The following is a 12360-nucleotide window of genomic DNA, read 5'->3' as shown; positions in this document are numbered from 1 at the left end:
TGCCAAATGGCTATATTAAGAAGGACGTAGACGCGACATTGAGCATTTAAACAACTTTGGCGCTTTTCATTACATTCCTGCTTCATCTCTCAAGTAGCACAATGATAGCAGAATCATCTCTGCCTTGCTGTGCACTTTGATTAGGAATGAAGTCACGCAATATGGACACAATCATTGATTTACCAAACACTTACAAATAAGAGTAATGCCATATCCGATTCCATGAGGTGTCAAAACACTTCCTAAACTACATCACAACCGGCATCAGAGCTACTTTTGGAGCGGTTTCATTCCCCAGCCCCCCCCCCCCCAAGCACATGCTTTCTATTGGCTGCTCACAGAATAACAGTCAAACACACAAGGAACCCGAAAGGATAAAACACATCTTCACTGGCCATTTAGCGCAAGCAGGATAAGCCATTTTCAGAAATTTCCAATCCAGCATGTTCACATCCTCTATTAGAGCTCATTAAATACAGTGAGGGCAAGGCAGTGAGGCAAGGGTTACTAGCACCCATGCTGTCAAATCTCATTACTCCCAATGCCCGTAGACTTTCAGCTGCACTTAATCCTCTTGGAATCCCTTGCAGGCAAAAGGAAACTCAGGGACTTCACTGGGGGGTATCAAACACAGTCAAGCAGCTGAAGACTGAATGCACTAGGTCCGCTCTTTGAACTCAGACTTTGCAACCAGCTCACTACATGACAGACAGCCACGGTCCCAAGACTCTTACTGATATTTAAAGTTCATTATTTTATAATGCTCCTTTCACAAAGTAATGTCAAAAAATTAAAAAAATTTCACATACAAAGTAACACAACAGAACAAGGTAGTAAACCAAAGGGAAATGCACTTGGACAAAGCAGCAGTGGGCATCTTTACGTTTAAGGCCATGTTACCCATGAAAATATCAGTGAAAAGTAGTCACTTAAAGTTAATAAAAATTCTCACAATACAATACAGTCAGGATAAGCAACCTGGGCGAGAATAACACAGGAAGTTTACAAGACTAAAAGCCTTGTCCCCAACAAACAACAGCAGGCATCAATCTTGGTCCTAATTTTATATAGCTCCTTCCATGGCATAGATAATTCTAAACATCTTTACAGAAAAACAGTAGTGAATTGCAGTTGTAAACTTGGATTTCTGTGATTAGCTGGGTCACCCAATGGCGTCTGTAGAACACATGACATTACAATGCTGAGGTTCTCTAAAGTCTCTGCCTTCATTCGATTTCCAGTCCCCTCTGAAAGCATGCCCAAAACCACAGCTGCCTGGTGACCACACCCTGGGGAGAGTCGCAGTGAGTAACAGAAAAGGAGGCCCACAGGCAAACAAACAAAAGGGAAATAAGAAAAGAGGTAGCACTGTGGGGTCAAAACAAAACCAAAAATCTGGAGTAGGGATGCCCCAATCAAGTTTAAGGCCAATACTAATCACCGATTTCATGTTACTTGATTGGCCGATACGGACTTTTTCCTTTATCCAAAAAAAAAAAAACAAAAAAAATAAAAACACACACCACACACAACTTTCATACTAAGGCACCACCATAACAAGATACACAGAAGCTATATGTCCTATATTAAAAGTATTTTTATAATTAAAACTAGACCAGAGATGTTAAACTTTCATTTTTATTAACAAAATGAAATCCTGTAGACTTACTGTTCAATGACCATAAAATACTAAAACAAACTTTCCTTTAAAATACTGTATATTTGTACATATTTTATTAGTATGTACCTATAAAACCAGGCAGAAAAAATAAAAATGCTTCTCATAATTATAAGCTACAACATTGATTTTTTTTTCCTGTAATGTACCTATCTGAAATAAACCTTTTTTTTTTTTTTTTTTTTTTTTGTCAAAACACACACACACTCAATTTGTATTGGCAATTAAACATTGTTTAAAATTATACATGCACATATATAGGTTTTAATTATTAATTGCACTACAGCTTTTTTTCTGCTAAAGTATACATTTACAATTTTTATACAGGTGTGTTTTTTTTTTCTTCAGTGTGTCAGCTAGACATTCATAATCATTGAAGTGCTATTGTAAACATGGATTACAATTTTAACATTCCAGTACTTATTTCTTACCAAGATGTGTATTGTATGATACATAGCAACAAATGATAAACAAATGTGAATTTCCCCTTGGGATTAATAATGTATCCATCTAAACACATTACACATCCTTAAAAAAACCCCACAAATGTATCAAGTGTGCATACGTTGTTCAACAAGAAAACAAGACTAACATGTTTAATAGATTTATAAGAAAGAATAAGCCTATTGTTTACTAAGCAGCAATTTTAAATTCATCTCCTTTTTGTTTTCCCCAATTAAAAATGTAAGCTGCTGCACTTAAAAAAAAAGCGTGCTGTCCAAACTCATAGTGTCCGTTTTAACTTAAAGGACAAAATTTAGGATCTGAATTATTTTTCTTGTCATATATGTCTAGTTGCACAGGAACACTTCCGATTCCTTTTGGCTGGCTCAATTACCATAATACCCTGCATAAAGGAACACTACAACTAAATTACTGTAAAGCCTAAAAAAGCAGGGGCTGAAAAGATCATTTTTTGTTATCAGCCAATTTACCAATCAAGTCTTTTTCAGTGAAAATCGTCCGCCTTAGATCTGCAGCCAATCGAATGGAGCATCTCTAACCTGGAGGTAGGTCAGTAACACAATGAACTAGGCAAGCTGCAGTGTGGTGGCAGGGCAAGTGCATGAGGATAATCTGCATCAGACACAAACTGCAAAAAGGCATCATGCTGTTCCTCGGGCAAGTGATACATAGAAAAAAGGAGTAGTGGGTTGTGATGTTGGGTCTGCGTAAGCCACATGAGCAAACTGGGTTTTGAGCTCAAACATCTGAAGGAGGAGCTATAGGTAAAATGCAAGCTTTGGCAAGTAGAAAATTTGCAACTTAGCTCCTTTCCTATTACTGCTTTTGGTTCCAAGGGCCGAATTGGAGACCACTAGGTAATAGAATTATCTTCAGGCCAGAAGATAATCTGGCCTGACACCCAAGAATTTAATTGTGTATGTGACATTACCACTGCTCTTACATGCCAGGTCAGACAAAGGCCAGAATACACTAACCAAGAAAAAAAGCCATATTAAATGTGCCCTTATACAGTCATATGAAAAAGTTTGGTAACCCCTCTTAATTCTTTGGATTTTTGTTTATCATTGGCTGAGCTTTCAAAGTAGCAACTTCCTTTTAATACAGTATATGACATGCCTTATGGAAACAGTAGTATTTCTGCAGGGACATTAAGTTTATTGGATTAACAGAAAATATGCATCATAACAAAAATTAGACGGTACATAAATGTGGGCACCCCAACAAGAGATATTACATCAGTACTTAGTTGAGCCTCCTTTTGCAAATATAACAGCCTCTAGATGCCTCCTATAGCCTTTGATGAGTGTCTGGATGGAGGTCTTTTTGACCATTCTTCCATACAAAATCTCTCCAGTTCAGTTAAATTTGATGGCTGCCGAGCATGGACAGCCTGCTTCAAATCATCCCATAGATTTTTGATGATATTCAAGTCAGGGGACTGATCGCCATTCCAGAACATTGTATTTCTCCCTCTGCATGAATGCCTTTGTAGATTTCGAACTGTGTTTTGGGTCATGGTCTTGTTGAGATATACAACCCCTGCGCAACTTCAATTTTGTGACTGATGCTTGAAAATTATCCTGAAGAATTTGTTGATATTGGGTTGAATTCATGCGACCCTCGACTTTAACAAGGGCCCCAGTCCCTGAACTAGCCACACAGCCCCACAGCATGATGGAACCTCCAAATTTGAAAGCAAGTAGCAGGCATTTTTTTTGGAATGCGGTGTTCTTCTGCCATGCAAAGCGCTTTTTGTTATGACCAAATAATTCAATATTTGTCTCATCAGTCCAAAGCACTTTGTTCCAAAATGAATCTGGCTTGTCAAAATGAGCATTTGCATATAACAAGCGACTGTGGCGTGAGTGCAGAAAGGGCTTTTTTCTCATCACCCTGCCATATAGATGTTTTGTGCAAATTGTGCTGAATTGTAGAACGATGTACAGATACTCTTGCAGGTCTTTGGAGGTAATCTATGGGTTGTCTAACCATTCTCACAATCCTGCGTATATGCCGCTCCTGTATTTTTCTTGTCCTGCCAGACCTGGGTTTAACAGCAACTGTGCCTGTGGCCTTCCATTTCCTGATTACATTCCTTACAGTTTAAACCTCCGAGATTACTTTTTGTAGCCTTACCCTAAACCAAGAGACTGAACAATCTTTGTTTTCAGATCTTGAGTTGCTTTGAGGATCCCATGCAGTCACTCTTCAGAGGAGAGTCAAAGGGAAGCACAACTTGCAATTGACCACATTAAATACCTTTTCTCATGATTGGACACACCTGTCTATGAAGTTCAAGGCTTAATGCGCTAATCCTACAAATTTGGTGTTGCAAGTAATCCGTATTGAGCAGTTACATGCATTCAAACAATCAGCAAAATTACAAGGGGACCCAAATTTTTACACAGCCAGTTTTTCACATTTGATTTAATTTCATACAAACTAAATACTGCTTCACTAAAAATCTTTGTTCGGAAAACACCTCAGTACTCAGATGTTCCTAGGAAGGGAGACATACCACTGTTATCTTTTTTATTGAAAGTGGAGTAAATTATTATGCAGGCTGAGAGGGGTTCCCAAACTTTTTCATATGACTATGTGAGAAGACCTAGGTCATCTGTAGGTCTAACACTATGCAATACATAAGAGGAACTGCCAAGTTCACTGTTGGCTCTCAGATTGCAGAGTTTTGTTTGGATAAAATAGCCCCAAGAAGCAGCCGAGTAAGATCAGGATCACTGAGGTAGAAGTGCTTGGAGGAATGCAGCCTTGGTGTCCAGTACTTTAGCCACATATGCACATAGACCTTATAAATGCTCTGCAGAAGAGGAACACGATTAATTAAAACACACATCTTAAGGTGTTCACTAGATTAGGTAAAACATCTATATAAAAGAAGCATTTTAAATTTTAACTAATAAGTTAAATTTCTTAAAAAGCACAGCACATCTGAATCGACGGCCAGAAGATATACAGACGGAGATATTACAGGTCAGGGGTGTGTCCTGCCTACTTTGAAATGACCAGTCACTGACTGTTTAGAGACCAGACCCACTGACCAATGTTCTGAGATACTTAAAATGCTATTCCATCTGTGCTTCAAATCCCAGGACCTCAACAAGCTGCTTGAGAACAAAAAGAAAAACAACAACAACAACATTTATATATATATATATAGCACATTTTCATACAAATGATGTTGCTCAAAGTGATTGAAAAAAGTGAAACAAACATTGTCAATTAAAACTGAGAGGGAGAGAGAAATGAAGAAGCACCAAATCCTACGTCTTGTCCCCACCAGTAGCCAGCATTACGAAAACAATTCAAGGTGTGAACATCTTCTCTGAGGTTACACCCATTGCAAAGGTCATTGCTCTAACTGAAATAAATCTATGGGCACCCACATACTGCATAAGCAAAGTGATATTTCATACTGGGGAAGAATTTCTTTTGGCAAAATAACACTAACAAAAAAACAGGCCACCCTGTACCCCAATGCAGACGGGCACTTCTGCCAAGAAACCTTCATTTGTCAGAAACAAAGCCCCCACTCAAGCGCCCCAGCAACAAGGGCCTGCATCTTAAATTAGACGGTGGCAGGTCAGAACAGCACAGGACCCCACTGGCTCAATTAAATCCAATCGCTGGCACAAGCCACTCGTTTCAGAGATGGTTTTACCATTGGCACTCCCAGCTATGAAGAGTTTTTTTGTGTCCCTAGTGCACAGCCCAAAATTTACAAAGAAGGCTATGTTCAACTGGCATTGGTCATCACCTACCAGGCGCATCCAATAGCAGAAAGAAAAAGTATCAAATCCCAGCAGCCTACCTCTTGGTCTGAGGGAGAAGGATGGCATTCCACATGAAAACAGTAGAATTGAGATGCAGTCGAATCACCAGACAAGGAGGAGTTGGGGGTCAGGGGAGAGAAAGAGACAGGGAAAAAACACATTATAAAAAGGAAAGCTTCAGGACTACAGAAAACTAAGGCTGTTTTACAAGCACCTGTGAACTTTGGCACTGTGGCCCTTACCCCATTTGTCACCTACACAGCAATGTTGTTTCAGCTGCTGGGGTTACTGGCTTAAACCCACAGCTGCAGTAGCACACTTCAGTACGACAGTTGCAAACTCTTGGCCTCAGTGCCACAAGCAAACCTCATGTTGAAATAATCAATCATTGCCATATTTGAGTAAAACCTTACTTTAGGTATCCATTATTAGCAGATTTTAACATCTTTAATGTTGTAGTACATATTGTAAGCCTTTTATGCATGATAAATTAAGAAAAACTAAAGGAACAGATGTTTCAAGAGACTTATTTTTGCTGATAATTTGTTGTTGTTAATAGCATAGTTAAAAGGATTAGAGACTGCCAACATGGGTCTGCAATACATTCTAGAACATCTTAAAAACCCAGGAATCTATGCAAGTATTCTGTTTATGGACTTCAGCTTAGTTTTTAACACACAATCCTCCCTGAACTCCTCTACTCTAAACCCACCAGGTTTTCTGTTCCTGCCTCCACTGGTCAGTAGCTTACCAATTTCCTGTCAAATAGGAAAGAGCAGGGGAAACTCACCTCTAGCTCCCGTATAATCAGCACTGGTACCCCACAAGGATGTGTGCTGTTCCCACGGCTCTTTCCCTCTACACTAAATGACTGCACCTCTATGGTCTTGTTTATACTTCACGCTCAGAATGTGTACGTGCACGCATCTTGGCTGCCACGCATTCATTTGACCCATCCTCTGAGCACATCCTCAGAAATTAACGCGTGCACAAGATGCAGTACCAGTAAAAAGTTGGGCGGGGGCGCAGTGTGATAAAAGGGACGCCAGAGTCTGTTTACTATCTACATGCGACAGAAAGCCGCTATGCGGATCCTACAGGATCGATGTGCATGCTCCGAAGTTTGATGAATGGTTCGATGTGGTGAAGCAAAATGCCGACATACAGATGCATTTGTCATGCTTTTGTATTCAAGCATCGCATAGTCCCGATCGTAATGACACGACACATTAAGTCTCACATACCATGTTTTGTGCCGTCTTTATTTTTTTGCAACTTCACAACAGCAACATAATGTAAAGTGCTGTATTTGAGCCACAGAGAGAAAAAATTAAGGACATGGTAAAAAGGTGTATTTTGTGATTAAAATGGAAATTTCGGCTTTAATCTCAAAATGTCCACTTTAACCTCATAGTTTACTTCATCATTAAAGCAGACCGTCGTAAATGTCATCCCAGTTATTAATCGCTACGAGCTTCTGGGGCTTCCTCCTAACCTGACAGCAGTGGCAAACATCAATAGATCACCACACAGAACACATTAAACATAAGATATTTCAACTCTGCACATTTAGAATCCTTAGATTTATATAGATATCATTTTCATGATGCATTAAAGTACATATGTTATATTTTACAGATAGTATTCATTATTTAAACGAAATTAACTTAATAATTACACACATGGGGTGACATGGTGGCAGAGCAGTAGCACTGCTGTCTCGCAGGGAGTCACATTGTGGATATTCTCTGCCTGGAGTTTACATGTTTTCTTGCTGGGTTTCCACAGTGTGCTCCGGTTTCCTTCCAAAAGATATGCAGATTTGATGACACTAAAATGACGCTAGTGTACGAGCGTGCTTGTATTCACCTTGGGATGAGCTAATGCCCAGTCTAGGGATTGTTTCTGCCTCGTGCCCAATGCTAGCTGGAATGGGCACATCCCTGGATTGATGGATTTAATCATTAAACATCCTTTTCAGAGATATTGCGGATAGGCGTCATCGGAATTTAATGGGTATTTCAGGCAATTCACAACACAGTGAAACCGAACCTGTTCTCAGTGTGATAATATCTTGCACTGCCACCTGGTGGATTCTTCCAGATTTACGTAAAGTACGCATGCAAGTATAAACAGTAAAACACTTGCGTAGTAGGAGTGTCCGCTGGAGCATGCGTTGCGTGAAGTATAAACCTGCCATAACTCCTCAACATGCAAATAGCACAACCATCATTGGACTCCTCAGAAAAGGAGACAAGTCTGTATACAGATTAGTGTAGTCAGAATAATCTGAAGCTAAACACACTCAAAAATGTGCAGATGACAGTGGACTTCAAAAGCCTCCCATCCATATTACCTCTCCTCTTAATACTTAAAAGGTGTCAGTTATGGAAACCTTCATGTTTTTGGGATTTAATTATCTGGGGCTTGACATGAAAGACCAACTGAGACTCCATCATTAAAAAAGGCACAGCAGCAGATGTACTTCCTGCAACAAATGAGGGAATCCAATCTACCACAGAGCTGCTGATTCAATTCTACACAGCAATCATGAAGGCTGTCCTAAGCTCATCTGTTACAGTGCATTTTGGATCAGCAACTAAACAAGAACAGGCTACAACAAATAGTCAGGTCTGATGAAAATATCACTGCCACTAGTTTTCCCACCTTACAGGACTTGTAATATTCTAATTTCATGAAGTGGGCAGGGAAAATCGTCAATAAACCAGCCTCATCCTCTTTGAACTTCTCCCATTTGACAGGTGTTATAGACCAAGCTAAACAAACAATCAAATTTACTTTTGCATTTTCTGTCTTATTGGACACTATCCAAAATTACGAAGGAAAAAAAAAAAAAAAAAAAAAAAAAAAAAAAAAAAACATCAACATTACGGAATAACATCAGTCTGGGGACAAGTGTAATAGGGCAAAGGTACAAAATTGATCATTCCAAGTGAAGAGCCGAGAACAAAATACATGTCAGTTACAAGTCCCAGATTAACAAAATTTAACAGCGAATTTCAGCTAAGATAAAAATTCACAAAACAAGTGATTCTTAAACATTTTGAGTGAGTCGGAGTATCGAATGGAGGTGGGCAGCTCGCTCCCCCAGCAAGGAGCGTCACATGAAAAAGCCTGGGCTGAGATTTGATACCATGCAGAGGTGGCATCACCAGGCCATATTCATAAGCAGATCTCAGTGGTTGAGAAACACAGGACCACAAAAGTGTACCACACACACAATTTTAATTTTTTTTTATATTTGTATAAATTTGTATATAGCCACTTCGTGGATCTGCTGCTCACGTATGGGGAAGCGGATGTACAATTTAAACAGATTGTTATTTTCATGGGAATTGTTACATATGCATAATAGAACTAACTATTTTACATTACAGCGAGTAATTAACCATAGTAAAATGTAATAAATTGAAAGAAAAATTATGTTTCGTGTTGTGTTAGAGGTATTCATTGTATTATACATTTTTGTTCTGTTTGGCTTTGAAATTAACACGCAAACACTTTTTAAAACTTACACTTTTACTGTAAAACTTCAGTAAAAACGATTTTTTGAATTAACTTTTCGTCAATATCGCATTGAATGTTGATTCAGTGCTTGGACTTGCGTTGTCACAACGGAATGTAGAACTGCTCATGAGTGAATATCATTTCTTTCACTCTAGTAAATAAACCAACTTTTTCGAATGTTTATCCTTGTGATTTGTTAATTGTCATAGCAAAAGCTATTCTAATGGGAAACTAAACTTTTTAATACAAATGGCATATCGAGATCACCTTTGGTGTCTAATGTTATCCGCGGAAGATGTACTACATTACTTTTGTTGCCTGTTAAAAATTGTACATGTCAGAATTGTTGGACCAATTTTGAATACAACTAATCTTGTCCTATTGCATAGCCCATCACTCATACATAAATTATGCAACATTACAATACATCCTTCTTTCAACAGTAAGTTGGCTGGTGGAAGACTGGACGGTGTTAACGGTTGTAGATATTTATGGGATAAGTTGAGGTTTTCATAGTCCACAAAAATCACCAACTGTTCCAGCATAGTCTATTGATACGCACCGAACCATTTTGCCATGTAACCGATCGTTAATTTTCACATAAATTCGTATGACTTCATTTCTCGGTGATAGGATTAACAACAGAAGAAATGAGTACACAGGCAATCCTTCGGGATTAAATTCTTCAATAAGATTTGGACAGAAGTCTTCTTTAATTAGGAACTTAAAAGTGAGGAAAACGTAAAAATTTGTAAGAGCCGGGAACGCAGGAACTGTATCTGACAAAAGCATTCACACCAATGAGGCAAGAGGACTGTGGCTGTGGTTGAAAACGGTTGAGAGGAGGGTAGGACTTTAAAAAAATCTCTTGGCAAAAGTCTAGTCTCACAATTTTCTTTTATGTGAGAGAGAGATGGCACAAACCTACTGACCATTCTGTAGGTGACATCAAGGATTTGATCTTAAAATGTGCCACTGTGCGTAGCGTAGTGATCTGAAGAGAGGAGTTACACATGCCCACCTCAGCAGAGTGAAAAACTGATGTGTTGCTGCAGTTTGAATCATCTGCACCGGTCTAAGGACACAAAGGAGTACCCCTGCCAGCAGAGAATTGCAGTAGTCTATCTGTGGGGGGGGGAAAAAAACACAGCCTGGACGAGGAGTTGTGCTGCACATTCTGTCAGATATGGTCTGACCTTGCAGATAAAGTACAGAATGAATCTGCAAGAGTGAGATTGTAGCAACATGGTCCTTGAAAGACAGCTGATCATGAATCACCACCCCAAGGCTGCCTACCAACAGACAGAAGAGCAGTTTCTTTCCACAAGTCAAAGTCATAAATGGTTAATTCAGCTGCCCTTGCTCAGCCCGGGCTCACAGTATCATGCAATATTCTTACATATTACTAGTGCATAATTCAGTATTCATTTAGTTCGTTCTATACTGTATTGCACTTTATATGCATACGTTTACATTCTTTGTCTTGTATTTATCCAAGGTGTTTAATTTCTTATCAAATACATAAGTCTGTCATACAATTATCCTTGGTAGAGTCTATTAAAAGGATTTGGATCCAAACCTACCTGGCCAATAAATGTGATTCTGATTAATAGCGGATTTGTAATGGGCACCTAAAGTGTAACCAATATTTGTTTATTAAAGCTGGACTCTCACTTTTGCAGTCTTACAAAAGTGTTATAAATAATTGTTCTATAGTTTCACTCTTTTTTGTGCAGATCTTAATTTAAGAATTATTGCGGTTTTTTGTTGTTGCAAAGCACTTAGAGATACTTATATGAAAATGTGCTTTATAAATAAGTGTCATTTACAAGCTAAACTTGCATACCCAGAAAACATGACACCGCTTACAAACCGACTTTGCACACATAAAATGGGCAATGTTGGATTGTTAGCAAGTAGGCCTTATCAAGGGGTTCATCTTCACAGGTCATGCAAACCACTCTGTCACAAGAAATTTTTGCAAATTGACATTCACATATTCACAAGTGAAACTAAAGCCTAGCCCCTTCTACCGGGCTGGTTGTTGCTTTGCATTTTATGCTCCCTAGATCAGATCATCCCCCTGCAAATGTAAACTGGATTTGACAATGTTAAGTAATCGTATCCTTTCTATGTGGGTAAATAGAAATTACAACCAAAAGCAAGAGCTGCAGGGGTCTTAAGGGCTACCAGCCTCCTTGAAACAGGTTTCACATAGCCCTCACAAGTCAGCCAACGCTACAGGTTGTCAGATTTCACAGATATTCTTGAGATGATGTGCTTTATTTAGGGATTGGGGGTGGAGTAGATTTACTTGTGTAATTCCAAGTGTCAGTGTTCTAAACTGCACTCTATTCTTTCCAGGATTACTCTAGCTTTTTAGGGGAAAAACTAAAATTTTGGTCTATCCCCCTCATGGGTAGAATTCTACAGTATAGGAACTACTACATCCATTTCGCTCCAACTCTCAAAACAAAGTGATCTTAAACATTAAATTGTAAAACATGACAAATATTTCTTTTCTTTCTTCTCACCAAGAACTCATGGTTTATTGCCCAATTATATTTTTCCTTTTGGACTCCTTTATCTTTAAACCTTTTAAAAAAAAAAATAATAATAATAATATTAAGCCACATGGTCTGTAGCAGTAGGATTTATTGGGAGTCCTTTAAATAAATAAATAAAAAAATCAATCACTTTTCAGTCAAATGAAAGACTCAACCAGAATAAAATCTGTACATAATTTGCACAATGTACAGGTCACTAATATGAAGTTCATTTTACAGTCGTGAGGTGGTTTCATTAGTATTAGATCTCAATAAAAATGCTACCAGATCAGAGACTTTGCATTTCCACTACAAACCAATCCATTCCTGCAACTGAACAATTCCAATG

The 12360-nt window shown here is 38.6% G+C and overlaps 1 protein-coding gene across 2 annotated transcripts in view; it reads right to left on the bottom strand.

Moving 5' to 3' along the window:
* Positions 1–12360, bottom strand: part of LOC114655695 (septin-4) — a 66787-nt gene that overhangs the window by 46212 nt on the left and 8215 nt on the right. Inside the window, exon 2 of one of the 2 annotated variants that reach the window (XM_051931181.1) lies at positions 5926–5983. The exons of the other annotated variant lie outside the window; for it this stretch is intronic. Coding sequence (XP_051787141.1) covers positions 5926–5934 — 9 coding nt within the window. The 5' untranslated portion in view covers positions 5935–5983. The remainder of the gene's footprint in view (positions 1–5925; positions 5984–12360) is intronic. 2 annotated transcript variants of the gene reach the window in all.

This window comes from Erpetoichthys calabaricus, chromosome 8 (genome assembly GCF_900747795.2).
Source record: "Erpetoichthys calabaricus chromosome 8, fErpCal1.3, whole genome shotgun sequence".
Lineage (NCBI taxonomy): Eukaryota > Metazoa > Chordata > Cladistia > Polypteriformes > Polypteridae > Erpetoichthys > Erpetoichthys calabaricus.
Note: the sequence above shows the minus strand (reverse complement) of the source record. Positions and strands in the feature narration are given on the sequence as shown.